This window comes from Bradysia coprophila, unplaced genomic scaffold (genome assembly GCF_014529535.1).
Source record: "Bradysia coprophila strain Holo2 unplaced genomic scaffold, BU_Bcop_v1 contig_94, whole genome shotgun sequence".
In the NCBI taxonomy this organism is placed as follows: domain Eukaryota; kingdom Metazoa; phylum Arthropoda; class Insecta; order Diptera; family Sciaridae; genus Bradysia; species Bradysia coprophila.
The window spans coordinates 1,564,040-1,578,434 of NW_023504022.1; the positions used below are offsets into that span (position 1 = coordinate 1,564,040).

General features: G+C 37.8%; 2 protein-coding genes and 1 long non-coding RNA gene across 3 annotated transcripts in view; 2 read left to right on the forward strand and 1 right to left on the reverse strand.

Moving 5' to 3' along the window:
- The window catches only part of LOC119084922, a 21,358-nt gene continuing 6,963 nt past the window's right edge, over positions 1-14,395 (reverse strand). The window contains exons 2-4 of the long non-coding RNA XR_005089166.1: positions 14,138-14,146; positions 6,694-6,699; positions 1-16 (exon numbers count right to left, since the gene is read on the reverse strand). This is a non-coding gene — a long non-coding RNA (uncharacterized LOC119084922). The remainder of the gene's footprint in view (positions 17-6,693; positions 6,700-14,137; positions 14,147-14,395) is intronic.
- Positions 6,061-7,788, forward strand: LOC119084894 (protein obstructor-E-like). Its single transcript, XM_037195044.1, has 3 exons — positions 6,061-6,215; positions 6,999-7,252; positions 7,317-7,788. The coding sequence occupies exons 1-3, from the start codon at positions 6,164-6,166 to the stop codon at positions 7,716-7,718; spliced, it is 708 nt and encodes a 235-aa protein (XP_037050939.1). The 5' UTR covers positions 6,061-6,163; the 3' UTR covers positions 7,719-7,788.
- Positions 9,622-14,395, forward strand: part of LOC119084886 (protein obstructor-E-like) — a 23,711-nt gene continuing 18,937 nt past the window's right edge. Inside the window, exon 1 of the mRNA XM_037195033.1 lies at positions 9,622-9,871. Within this exon, the coding sequence (XP_037050928.1) occupies positions 9,799-9,871 (73 nt within the window). The 5' untranslated portion in view covers positions 9,622-9,798. The remainder of the gene's footprint in view (positions 9,872-14,395) is intronic.

The window sequence follows — 14,395 nt, forward strand, 5'->3', positions numbered from 1 at the left end:
ATTTTTCATTTTAATTCTCCATTTTTGCAAGTAGAAAACGAAAATTTCTGGTAAAAAGTGACCAACCGATACTTTGGTGAACCGCTCTCATTTGAATTTAGTTTTTTTTTTGGCACAGCAAACTGTTCCATAATGTGACCGCCTCGATATAATATAGGGTAGATAAGTAATGTCAAAGCAATTTTATGCGGAAAGATCACATGGATGTATGTGTAACGTAACTTACGTTTTGAGAAAGCGCGCGAAATAATGTCATACAAATATTTGAAAATAATTGAAACTCTGCATTTCTCAATTTCCTTTTTCTCTTCGTTTTATGTTGTGATTCGATTTTTTTGCACTTTTATGTGTGCTAATTTCCGAAATTTCGTTCTTCGTGTCTCATTATCTACAGTATATTATATCGATGTGTGACCCGAGGGGCAAACCACTCAAAAGAGTTGCAAAGAGTTGCACGCGAAAAAAAAGAGTTGCATCGGAGTTTCACGCGAAAAAAAAGAGTTGCACCGGAGTTTCACGCTCAAAATGAGTTGCAAAGGAGTTGCATTCGAGAATAAAAAAAGAGTTGCACGCGGAAGAAATAAATAATAAATGTTATTCAAACGATTACTTGAACTAGGGAACACTGTTCACTGAACTTTATTAATGTGTTAAAAGAGCGAAAGCAACAAGTCTTGATATGTCAAAATTTGTATGTAAAAGTCCGGTTTACTAGTAATAAACCAGTTCATTTAAGTGAGCTCGATGAGGGCACACTAGTTTCTACATTCTCTTTCACCACTGCAAAATTCTTTGATCAAATTAACGCACTTCAAGCAAAAGTGTTTTGAGTGACAGCTGTCAGCCTGCCACATAGAGTACTATTTTGTATAGAAACGCTTTCCAAATTTTTTTACAGTGCCAAAATTTATATGATACTCTGTCCACTTTAAGTGCTCTATTGAGAGTATTGCTCATGCTTGAAGTGCCTTGAATATATGCACGTTTTTGACAAAAGTAGAACCATCAAGATGAGAAAAATTGAATTTGAATGCCCGCCCATTGATTTTGCAATCCACATCGTTGAAATCAATGGGATTTGCCGATAATTTACCGATAATCGTAGTAAATTTTACCCTTATCGGTTCCATTGAATATTTTTGTCGCTACTTAGGAACATCGATATCGGCATTTTACAATATCTCTATTAGGAACGTTTAATGTTTTTCCATTTTGTTTTTGTTTTTAACAAATGTTGTTGATTTTCTTTACATTTTTTGGATGAAATAAATAAATAAATACGAAAAGAGTTGCAAATGAATTGCAAAAGAGTTGCACAGAAAAAGAGTTGCACGTGAAAAAAAGAGTTGCATTGGAGTTGCACGTAAAAAAAAGAGTTGCAAAGAGTTGCAAATTGAGTGGTTTGCCCCTCGGTGTGACCCAAGGTCTGAGAAACTCGGCTGCTTGGAAAGCTGAGGTATCAAGAAACTCTGTAAATTAAAAAGGTAAAAAACAAGGCATCGGAACAGTCGGAGCGTTTGCTGCGACTTAGCCCCGTACAACCCGTAATCCTATTTCGTCCGTAACCATAATACGTCCGTAGCCGTAATACCCCCGGAACCCTAATACGTCTACAACCCTCTAATGCGTCTGTTACCAAAATGCAAGTCAAGTTGGGCATGGTCAAATTTACTGCGCATAGCGCAATTACGAAAGCCCGTACGAAGTACCTCTCAAATAAAACCAACAATTTACGACATTATTTTAGAAACCCAAAATCTTTTGCCAACTTTCCATTGGGTATTCAATTACCTCTCAAATAAAACAAAAATTAACAAAATCGGATGATATTTACTCGATTTACGTGCAAAAAACACTTAGGGCCGAGTAGCAGCCTTAGTCCAAGGGCCCAAATTTAAAACTTTTTTTGCCATCATTCTATTCGGCATTCAATTATCTCTCAAATGAAACAAAAACTAGCAAAATCGAATGAGATTTACTCGATTTATGTGCAAAAAACACTTAGGGCCGAGTAGCGGCCTTAGTCCAAGGACGCAAATTTAAAACTTTTTAGCCCCGTACGAAGTACAAAGGGGCTTATAGGATTACGATGCCGTGTGTAATGATGGAATTCGAAGCAGACGGTAAGGGCAAAGTGTTTGCCTATGTTCATAGATGACGAATCTGCAATAAAAATTTTTTCTGTCCGTCTGTCCGTCACGTCGATATCTTGAGTAAATCAAATCCGATTTCAAATTTTTTTTCCCTGAAAGATAGTCGAAATAGTGAGGCTAAGTTCGAAGATGGGCATATTCGGGTCGGCCCTTCGTGATTTAGGGCCACCTAAGTGATTTAAGGTCTTTTGGTGATATTTATGGCAAAATAAACGATGGAAATGTAAATGACACGGCAAATGATAGGTATTGTCAGTACCAATCCATGAAAAAAAAGTTTTTTAAAATCGGGTGAGTCGACCGTGAGTTAGGGCCTTAGAAGTGAAATGCTACTAGGGCCCTATGTGTATTTTACATAGAACTCGATTAAATTTCATTCGTTTTTCGTAATTTTCGTTTGATTTGGAAGATAATCGAAGGCCGAATAGAATGTTGTTGAAAAAAAAATTAAATTTGGGTCCTTGGCCTAAGGCCACTACTAGGGCTCTATGTGTATTTTACATAGAACTCGAGTATTTTTCATTCGTTTTTCGTAATTTTTGTTTGATTTGGAAGGTAATCGAAGGCCGAATAGAATGTTGTTGAAAAAAAATTAAATTTGGGTCGTTGGCCTAAGGCCGCTACTAAGGCCCTATGTGTATTTTACATATAACTCGAGCAAATTTCACCTTGACCTTGACCTTGCACATTTCGAATAGGACCCTCTGGTCTTTCCGGAAGAGCTTGAACGTTGAATCACTCACAGTGGAATGACCCACTTGGATCCCCCTTTTTGCCCTCCTTGTTCAATACTTTGTTACTCTGTGTGTACATCGTATCGATGTATTGAACAGCGCCGGACCGCCATCCGAAATGTGTTAAACTTAAGACTAACAACAATCACCGTCGCCGGACTAAGTGACTGGACTAGCTACTTTTGCATATATCATTCATAGGCTTGCAATACAGTCCGACACAATATAATGCCGCAAGGAAAATTTACCTGTTACCTGCTTTGTCATCCCACTGCATTCATTAAATTACCTGTATTCGTCCAGTTACCTGAGTCCGTTTATAAAGCCGACTGTTCTAGCCAACGACGGGCCTACGGGTACGGTAATAACAACGTTCGTAGACCCGAAGATTGGCAGCAGGGAGATGAACCGCTCGCCGGAGCCTTTGCTCGAGATGATTCTTACGTAGGGTCGAGGGGTCAGTTTTCATACAATATACATGTTAGAAAGATCATTCCTCCTTCCACAAAACATCCGTCAGCATCTCGCTTCGATGCCATGGGCGAACGTATACCATACCGTAGCAATTTCAGCGTTTAGCATTGTGCAGTTCACTCATTTTGCATCGCATTGTCACGGCGCCAAATACCGACTCAACCGGCTATGCACGCAGCACTCACGCTCACACTTCACATTATTCACACACTGGACAGTTCCAGCTAACTTTAAATCGTACTCACATCCCTCGGAAACAATTTTCACCCCAAATAAACCGAGAAATTCACAAAAATTGCGGAGCGAAAAGAAAAACACGACCGTCCATTTTCACCGCACACTTGTGATATAACTCGAGCAAATTTCATCCGTTTTTCGTAATTTTTGTTTCATTTGGAAGGTAATCAAAGGCCGAATAGAATGTAGTTGAAAAAATTTTAAATTTGGGTCCTCGGACTGAGGCCGATACTAGGCCCTTCAAAAAAATACCCCTCTAGCTTGAGTAAATCACAACCTTTTTTCAAAATTCTTTTTTTCCTCGATTGGTATCGACAAAAGTAAGGTCAAGTTCGAAAATGGGCATGGTAGGGTCGGCCCCTCCAGAGCTAGGGCCCTATAGGTGTTTTTCAGTCTTTAGACGATATCTACCGAAATACGCACGCGATGGCTGCTTGTGATATATCAAATGAAAGGTATTGACGAGTAGAACAAAGTTTATGAACATTGTTTTTGGGTAAGATGCAACGCGGTCTTGTTGGGAGGGCTCAAAGGTCGTTACTCGGCCCTAAGTGTTTTTTGCACATAAATCGAGTAAATCTCATCCGATTTTGCTAGATTTAGTTTTTGATGGAAGGTAATTGAATACCGCAAAGAACGTGGCGAAAAAAGTTTCAAATTTGGGCACTTGGCCTAAGGTCGTTACTCGGCCCTAAGTGTTTTTTGCACATAAATCGAGTAAATCTCATACGATTTTGCTAGTTTTTGTTTCATTTGAGAGATAATTGAATGCCGAATAGAATGATGGCAACAAAAGTTTCAAATTTGGGCTTTTGCACTAAGGCCCCTACTCGGCCCTAAGTGCTCTTTGCACATAAATCGAGTAAATCTCAACCGATTTTCCTAGTTTTTGTTTCATTTGAGAGGTAATTGAATACCCAATGGAAAGTTGGCAAAAAATTTTGGGTTTCTAAAATAATGTCGTAAATTGTTGGTTTTATTTGAGAGGTACTTCGTACGGGCTTTCGTAAATGCGCTATGCGCAATTTTAAATAGGAACACTTTCAGTAAATTTGACAATGCCCAACTTGACTTGCATTTTGGTAACAGACGCATTAGAGGGTTGTAGACGTATTAGGGTTCCGGGCATATTAGAGCTACGAACGTATTATGGTTGCGGACGAAATAGGATTACGGGTTGTACGGGGCTAAGTCGCAGCAAACGCTCCGACTGTTCTGATGCCTTGTTTTTATTGCCGATTCGTCATCTATGAACATAACCAAATGCTTTGCCCTTACTGTCTGCTTCCAATTCGACGTGTTACAAACAGCATATTAATCTTATAAGCCCCCAGTACTTCGTATGGTCGACAGACCGGTCGAAATTTCTTCGGAGTACTAAGTGACATTTTAGATCTAGATTTACATCTCTTACAGCCAAGTTTTTATACTTTTAGGAAGTAGCGAGTCTTTCCCATCCAATGGATCCCTCAACCGTCAGGTTCGCTGATGCTCGCAGGCGTCACTGGTCAGAAAAACATTTTTGTCAATACAGTCACTGAAGAAAGTACAGCCAACGATTCGACGTGTTTGTCTTGTGTGATCGGCCTAATCTAACACTACAATCCCCGAAAATTTGAACGAAATCGACCGCTTATTACCCGAGATAATCAGGGTGAAAAAATTTCCACCTGAAAACCACCGATTTTTCAAACAGCTCTACTCTACCACGAAAACAACAATTCCGCGAGAGACGAGATGTAGCTCATTGAACTCATAATGAAGCAAGGATTCGATGGGTATACATACCATACTCTTCAAAAATCCGAAAATCAGCGCTCGAAGTTGATTAATATTATCCAAAATCTATCAAACGTGCGCTAAAGAAGGTTATCTTGGGAAAGACCTGACTGAACTTTATTTTCGCTGTCGATTGCACATATTCCGACTTGTTACGCCCTAGGACCGTCGCCAATCTGCAATTTTCTAACACTGCTGAGAAGAGATTGTAAAGAAGAGTAAATGTCCGAACAAATCTAAAAATTGTTTGCGAATATCATTTGCATCCACTCTGTTTTGAATATCGACATAATTAATCATTAGCGTTTTCGCACATTTTGTTGACAAAATTTCATAACCATCCGCTGAAGCAATCATTATATCGGATTGTATCGGTCGTCACGTCTGCATTATGATAACATTATGCGCATTTCTCATGTTAGATAAGTTTTCTCTTGTTTAACGTGTTATCCATAACACTTTTTCTTTTATGTCACGGCCAAAATAGATCGTTTCAAGGCCAAATGATGATTCAATTCAAAATCAAGTTTTCTTTCGACGAATATCATTGGTTCGATGTAATTCTCCCAAAAAATACCGGCAATAAATTGTTGGAAATATTTTTTCTATTTAAGTTTTCGGATTTTAATTAATATTCTAAACACAAAGTTATGTCCAATGTTGTAAAAGTATAATGGATTTGAAAAGATCAGTCTCAACTGGAAAGTCGGCGTGTGAACAGTAATTTAGATAAAATTGATGGTTTGATAACATTGGTTCATAGTGTGAAAAATTGAAGATACGATCATGTATAACGTAGTTCCAACATTTGTCTGCTTAGCGATTGCATGCAGTGTTGGTAAATAAATTGATTATAATAACAATTGATATTTGAGCCTGGTATAGACTAAACAAAAAAAAATTACACGAATTACACCACTGATCCAGTACGTATCATAATAGTTTCTGTCGAATTATTTCGTTTCCTCGATGTATAAACCAAGCCTTTATAGGACTTAAAACATTTTCTAATAAAAAAATTGCTCTATCGAATTTCCATCAAGTTTATAGAAAAATTGGAATTTTTCGTGTATATCTCGCATTGGTTTATATAGTGTTAAAAGAGAATGACAAAAAGGGTGTTCACCCGCCATCGAGCTCAGTTAAATGAACCGGTTTGCTCCAAGTTAACTGGACTTTTACACACAAACTTTGACGTAAGCAACTGGTCATTTTTCTCTCTTTTATGCTCTTTTAACACTGTATTAAATACAATAAGTTTTCAACTGTAAAAGACGTGCAAATAACGGAAAATTTCTCTCTCGTAAGGCAAACACTATCATCTGATCGGCACTGTCTCCTGTAAGGCAAATGTCGATGTATGATTGCACTTGCCTGATAATGATAAAACGTTGCTTTGGCGTGTGAATGTGTAACTCAAATGAACATTTTAAATCTGCATAATTGTAAATGAGCTGCTTCCGAATGACTTTGGTGTTCCTGCATTTAAATTATGTTTAATCTTTCACAATAATTCGTAGTTGACTAAATAAGTTCGGATCTAATTTGCTCAGTTTAAGCAAATCGGCAAGATTACACTTCAAAGTTCACTCCAATTATTTATAAAAATAAAATTTTCCAGAAATCTTTGCTGAAGAAAATGCCGTTCCTCCTACAAATGCTCGAATTTTTCCGGGAGTCTGTAATGGACCAGATGAAAGATACATGGTAGAGGGTCAATGTGATGCATACGTTGAATGTGTAAAGGGTGAAGCGTACGAGAAATTGTGTCCAGACGGATTAATGTTTTACAGTAAGACACGTTTACGAGACTATGCCTGCCAATATCCCAATGAAGTGGACTGTACAGGTCGTGAAAACCTTCAGCCAGCACAGGTAATTGAACATCAACCACAAAATTGATTGATATGTTGAATACTAAACAAAATGATCATCGTAGCCATCCAGTAGATGTCCACACCAATTTGCTAAATTCAGAACTGGTGATTCGGCGCACTGTAACACATACATTGACTGTGAGAATGGAATAGCACATCGGAAAAATTGCGGTGATGGTTTAGCATTTCATCCGAAATCGCACAACTGTGTTTGGCCAGGCGATGCTCCAGATTGTGATGCTGAAGCATTCTTAGGTTTTCATTGTCCCGAGCAGATAACTGGCGACAGTAACGAAGTCCAATCATTCATTGCTCCAGACGATTGTCAACGATACTTTGTTTGCGTTGATGGGAAACCAAGACTGAATATTTGTGGACCGGGAAGCTATTTCGATGAGGTCATTAATGATTGTGCTCCCGCGGAACAGGTTGCAGCTTGTAAAGATGGCGTACGTCGCCGTTAAGTAGCTTAGTTTTTGAAAGAAATTGTAAATTATTAATTCTTTTATTAAATATACTATAATGTTGACCATACAGTCTACGCTGTTCACTCAGCAGTCATCAACATATTTGTGCAGGAAGCAACCCAAGGTTTTGTCTTACCAAGTGTAGAAGCAGAAATTCAGGCTTTGCTTCGAGTATTTATTCACCCATCGAGCTACCACGTACCGTAATAATATTTCATAGTCTGCAAATGTAAACTGTGTTCGTTCCCTTGACTTAAAAAGTTAGAAATCAGAAACGGGAAAATCAACAAAATCATAGGAAAATGTTTTTCACCGAATGTTTGAAATTCGTTAGTCATGAGACCTTACTCACCCAAAAGTGCAAGAGCTCTTTTATTTAGGCTGATCCCAAACTTCTCCTAATAGGACTTGCGTCACATGTATTACCGTGCGGGCAATAAATTAAAAAATAAAATCGTTATTAATTGGTAGGTACCAAATTCTCAAATTATTAAAGATTTAAAGGTAGACAGTCAAGTAAATAAATTATAATGCAGTTCTTCAGATTAATAAGCAACTTTAGTTTACATTGACAATCTAATAGATCCATACATGAGTCCTCCAGGTAACAATCAGTTATAACGATATAAGATTTTAACAGAATCAGTTATATGGTTACAACTTTCAAGTGAATTCATCTATAGCCGGAAAATCTTTCCCGATTAAATTTTTCCTAACCATTTTATAGTGTATCATTAGCAGCGCGGCTATTTTTCACTATGGCTTTCAAAAATCTTAAGCAATTCGCTAGGTAATATTCATTTCGCTCTAGAAATAGGTTTGAAATTGTGAGATTTGTGAATTATGCACAGCGAAATAAAAGACGATCTTTATCCGGTGGAGGTACAAACAAGAAGAACTTTTATTTCTCAACGTAACATTGACATATGATTACACAGATCGAACTAAAGTGAGCATATGAACAGTGTGTCAATCAAATAAGAATTCCATAATCCAACAGAAATATCCATTCGTCTTATGCATTTTATCATGTACACATTTAGCGAATTATACGTAGAATGAAAATAGAACCGAACATCCTAGAACATCTCTAGTGCTGGTATAAACAAACACAAGCACATACCACTGCCTTTATGAACATTTGAAGTATGAAAATTTCGGATGCTCAACATTTCAGTTTCAATTCAGTTTATTGGCAAAATATTCATAATTGGTATGGTACCCCTGGTTCAATATCTACTTAGTACATAGATTATACACTCCGTTGGAGTAGATGATTCATATTGCTACACATATGGATGTGTAAATTGACAGGTCCGTTACGCACGGATTGTAGTAGGTGCTTCATTTAAATGGGACTGTTTTGCGCATACGATGTGTTGCCGAAACTCACATCTAGCGCATAAAACAAACCCATTTACTTACTAGTTGGCAAAATAGCTATTACGATCATAGACGAAGTTTCGTTTCTGTGTAAAAAAAAGTTGTAGTGGCTGAATCGTGAGGCTGCTAGGAATTCCGCGTCGCGTCATTCACAATAATTGAGAAAATGACACATTTTGTATAAGGAAAATGTCAATTTGTGGGTTATTGTGAATGACGCGACGCGAAATTCCTCAACACCATAAGGGGGTAAGAAAGCCCGACTGTTACTTTACACATTATATAATTATGAACCTACGACAGGTTCTTACATAGCAGAGTGAGATATAATGATCAATCTTTAGCACTGATATACATTATACGACACATGAGTCTCGCATTAACATACAACAATGCGAAGAGGAGCAGCGTGAAAAGGTCTTGTGCAATATTTAACTACTGTTGATATATCAAAGTCGTATATTTATGTGTTATTATACCAGTTAATCTTCTTTTTCGATGTAAGATTCAAATGTTAAAAGTTTTAGCACTTAGTCAATGAACAGACGTCGTGTGATGTGAATCTTTAAAAATTAAAGTGCAAAAATCATTCACAGAAATACATTAAAGCGAATCTTAAAGTTTAAAACAAAAAATTGAAACGGTCCACCAGACCTTACGTGTTGTGACATTTTTTTTGTAAAACTAAAATTAAATGAGAAACATTAATGACATGTCAAGGATAACAGTTGCTGCAATACTTTGCTTGGGATTATTGGCCTACGAAGGTGAATTATATGTTGTTGTTCTTTTTCGTTCATAAGTTCCGAATGGCGAGTTGCTCAATATTGTGTGACCTAAACGTTTGGTTGTTATTCAGTTTGGGATTTTGAGCTGTTTAAAATGTTTTATCTACTGTGAAATAGTACATTAAGGTACCGGTGAATATACCAAGAATTAAAACTCTTCTGTATATTGCACAAACACGAGTGTAACGAGTGTACGTGTAATATACAGAAGAGTTATAGTGCGTGGTATATTCACTGGTACCTTATAATGTTTTATTGTATTGCGGAAACGATCAACTTATCGATATATTAATGTAGGATATATTTACCTAGATAAATAATATTGACGTCATATCAATGGAATAATTGAGAAAAATAATGTTTGTTAACTCCGAAAAACAGTGTTTAATGTCGATATATAGACCGCAATGCAATAAATATTCATAATTGATATCACTGTTTCAGTATCTAAATGTAGTAATTTACACACTGGCATTAACAGGTCCGTGCGCAAATCTAATATTTTCTCACGGATTCTACTGGTAAAAGTTACGATGTGTTTTTTGCATGAAAATAACGAATCTTTTGACTAGAATTGTGTTAATTCGCCTCTCTCACGTCTAGTGCTTAAAATAACCCCATTAACTAACTAGTTAGCAAAATAGCTATTATGTAATGCGTTAATTTACGTGTATAAATTCCATGAAAGTGAATAATCGCAGCATAGAATCATATTTCCAGCATAAACTGAAATTTCTCGCATACGATGTGTTCTCGACCTCAGCTACGACTCGGGTGGTCCTCATGTGGTATTCAGAACACTAACCAACAAGTTACTGATAGATAAACTAAAGAGATATCAGCTTAAATTACAGAACCGCTGAATTTCATTTAAAACAAGGCATCAGAACAGTCGGAGCGTTTGCTGCGACTTAGCCCCGTACGACCCGTAATCCTATTTCGTCTACAACCATCGTCTGCGTCCGTTACCAAAATGCAAGTCAAGTTGGGCATGGTCAAATTTACTGAAAGTGTTCATTTTTAAAATTGCACATAGCGCAATTACGAAAGCCCGTACGAAGTACCTCTCAAATAAAACCAACAATTTATGATAATATTTTAGAAGACCAAAATTTTTTGCCAACTTTCTATTGGGTATTCAATTATCTCTCAAATGAAACAAAAACTAGCAAAATCGGATGAGATTTACTCTATTTATGTGCAAAAAAATACTTAGGGCCGAGTAGCGGCCTTAGTCCAAGGGCCCAAATTTGAAACTTTTTTCGCCACGCTTTTTTTCGGTATTCAATTCCCTTCCATAAACAAGGCATCAGAACAATCGGAGCGTTTGCTGCGACTTAGCCCCGTACGACCCGTAATCCTATTTCGTCCGTAACCATAATACGTCCGTAGCCGTAATACGCTCGGAACCCTAATACGTCTACAACCCTCTAATGCGTCTGTTACCAAAATGCAAGTCAAGTTGGGCATGGTCAAATTTACTGAAAGTGTTCATTTTTAAAATTGCGCACAGCGCAATTACGAAAGCCCGTACGAAGTACCTCTCAAATAAAGCCAACAATTTACGATATTATTTTAGAAACCCAACATTTTTTGCCAACTTTCTATTAGGTATTCAGTTATCTCTCCAATGAAACAAAAACTAGCAAAATCGGATGAGATTTACTCGATTTATGTGCAAAAAACACTTAGGGCCGAGTAGCGGCCTTAGTCCAAGGGCCCAAATTTGAAACTTTTTTCGCCACGTTCTTTTCGGTATTCAATTACCTTCCATAAAAAACTAAATCTAGCAAAATCGGATGAGATTTACTCGATTTATGTGCAAAAAACACTTAGGGCCGAGTGGCGGCCTTAGTCCAAGGGCCCAAATTTGAAACTTTTTTTGCCACGTTATTTTCGATATTCAATTACCTTCCATAAAAAACTAAGTCTAGCAAAATCGAATGAGATTTACTCGATTTATGTGCAAAAAAACCTTAGGGCCGAGTAGCGGCCTTAGTCCAAGGGCCCAAATTTGAAACTTTTTTCGCCACGTTATTTTAGGTATTCAATTCCCTTACATAAAAAACTAAATCTAGCAAAATCGGATGAGATTTCCTCGATTTATGTGCAAAAAACACTTAGGGCCGAGTAGCGGCCTTAGTCCAAGGGCCCAAATTTCAAACTTTTTTCGCCACGTTATTTTCGGTATTCAATTACCTTCCATAAAAAACTAAATCTAGCAAAATCGGATGAGATTTACTCGATTTATGTGCAAAAAACACTTAGGGCCGAGTAACGACCTTTGAGCCCTCCCAACAAGCCCGCGTTGCATCTTACCCAAAAACGTACGTGCGTATTTCGGTAGATATCGTCGAAAGACTGAAAAACACCTATAGGGCCCTAGCTCTGGAAGGGCCGACCCTACCATGCCTATTTTCGAACTTGACCTTACTTTTGTCGATACCAATCGGGGAAAAAAAGAATTTTGAAAAAAGGTTGTGATTTGCTCCAGCTAGAGGGGTCACGGACGGACGGACGGACGGACGGACGGACGGACATTTTTTTTATTGCGGATTCGTCATCTATTAACATAACCAAATGCTTTGCCCTTACTGTCTGCTTCCAATTCGACGTGTTACAAACGGCATATTAATCTTATAAGCCCCCAGTACTTCGTACGGGGCTAAAAACTAAATCTAGCAAAATCGGATGAGATTTACTCGATTTATGTGCAAAAAACACTTAGGGCCGATAGCGGCCTTAGTCCAAGGGCCCAAATTTGAAACTTTTTTTGCCATCATTCTATTCGGCATTCAATAATCTCTCAAATGAAACAAAATCTAGCAAAATCGGATGAGATTTACTCGATTTGTGTGCAAAAAACACTTAGGGCCGAGTAGCAGCCTTAGTCCAAGGGCCCAAATTTGAAACTTTTTTCGCCACGTTATTTTCGGTATTCAATTACCTTCCATAAAAAACTAAATCTAGCAAAATCGGATGAGATTTACTCGATTTATGTGCAAAAAACACTTAGGGCCGAGTAGCGGCCTTAGTCCAAAGGCCCAAATTTGAAACCTTTTTTGCCATCATTCTATTCGGCATTCAATAATCTCTCAAATGAAACAAAATCTAGCAAAATCGGATGAGATTTACTCGATTTGTGTGCAAAAAACACTTAGGGCCGAGTAGCAGCCTTAGTCCAAGGGCCCAAATTTGAAACTTTTTTTGCCATCATTCTATTCGGCATTCAATAATCTCTCAAATGAAACAAAATCTAGCAAAATCGGATGAGATTTACTCGATTTGTGTGCAAAAAACACTTAGGGCCGAGTAGCAGCCTTAGTCCAAGGGCCCAAATTTGAAACTTTTTTCGCCACGTTATTTTCGGTATTCAATTACCTTCCATAAAAAACTAAATCTAGCAAAATCGGATGAGATTTACTCGATTTATGTGCAAAAAACACTTAGGGCCGAGTAGCGGCCTTAGTCCAAAGGCCCAAATTTGAAACCTTTTTTGCCATCATTCTATTCGGCATTCAATAATCTCTCAAATGAAACAAAATCTAGCAAAATCGGATGAGATTTACTCGATTTGTGTGCAAAAAACACTTAGGGCCGAGTAGCAGCCTTAGTCCAAGGGCCCAAATTTGAAACTTTTTTTGCCATCATTCTATTCGGCATTCAATAATCTCTCAAATGAAACAAAATCTAGCAAAATCGGATGAGATTTACTCGATTTGTGTGCAAAAAACACTTAGGGCCGAGTAGCAGCCTTAGTCCAAGGGCCCAAATTTGAAACTTTTTTCGCCACGTTATTTTCGGTATTCAATTACCTTCCATAAAAAACTAAATCTAGCAAAATCGGATGAGATTTACTCGATTTATGTGCAAAAAACACTTAGGGCCGAGTAGCGGCCTTAGTCCAAAGGCCCAAATTTGAAACATTTTTTGCCATCATACTATTCGGCATTCAATTATCTCTCAAATGAAACAAAATCTAGCAAAATCGGATGAGATTTACTCGATTTGTGTGCAAAAAACACTTAGGGCCGAGTAGCGGCCTTAGTCCAAGGGCCCAAATTTGAAACTTTTTTCGCCACGTTATTTTCGGTATTCAATTACCTTCCATAAAAAACTAAATCTCGCAAAATCGGATGAGATTTCCTCGATTTATGTGCAAAAAACACTTAGGGCCGAGTAACGACCTTTGAGCCCTCCCAACAAGCTCTCGTTGCATCTTACCCAAAAACAATGTTCAGCAACTTTGTTCTACTCGTCAATACCTTTCATTTGATATATCACAAGCAGCTATTGCGTGCGTATTTCGGTAGATATCGTCGAAAGACTGAAAAACACCTATAGGGCCCTAGCTCTGGAAGGGCCGACCCTACCATGCCCATTTTCGAACTTGACCTTACTTTTGTCGATACCAATCGGGGAAAAAAAGAATTTTGAAAAAAGGTTGTGATTTGCTCAAGCTAGAGGGGTCACAAACGGACGGACGGACGGACGGACGGACGG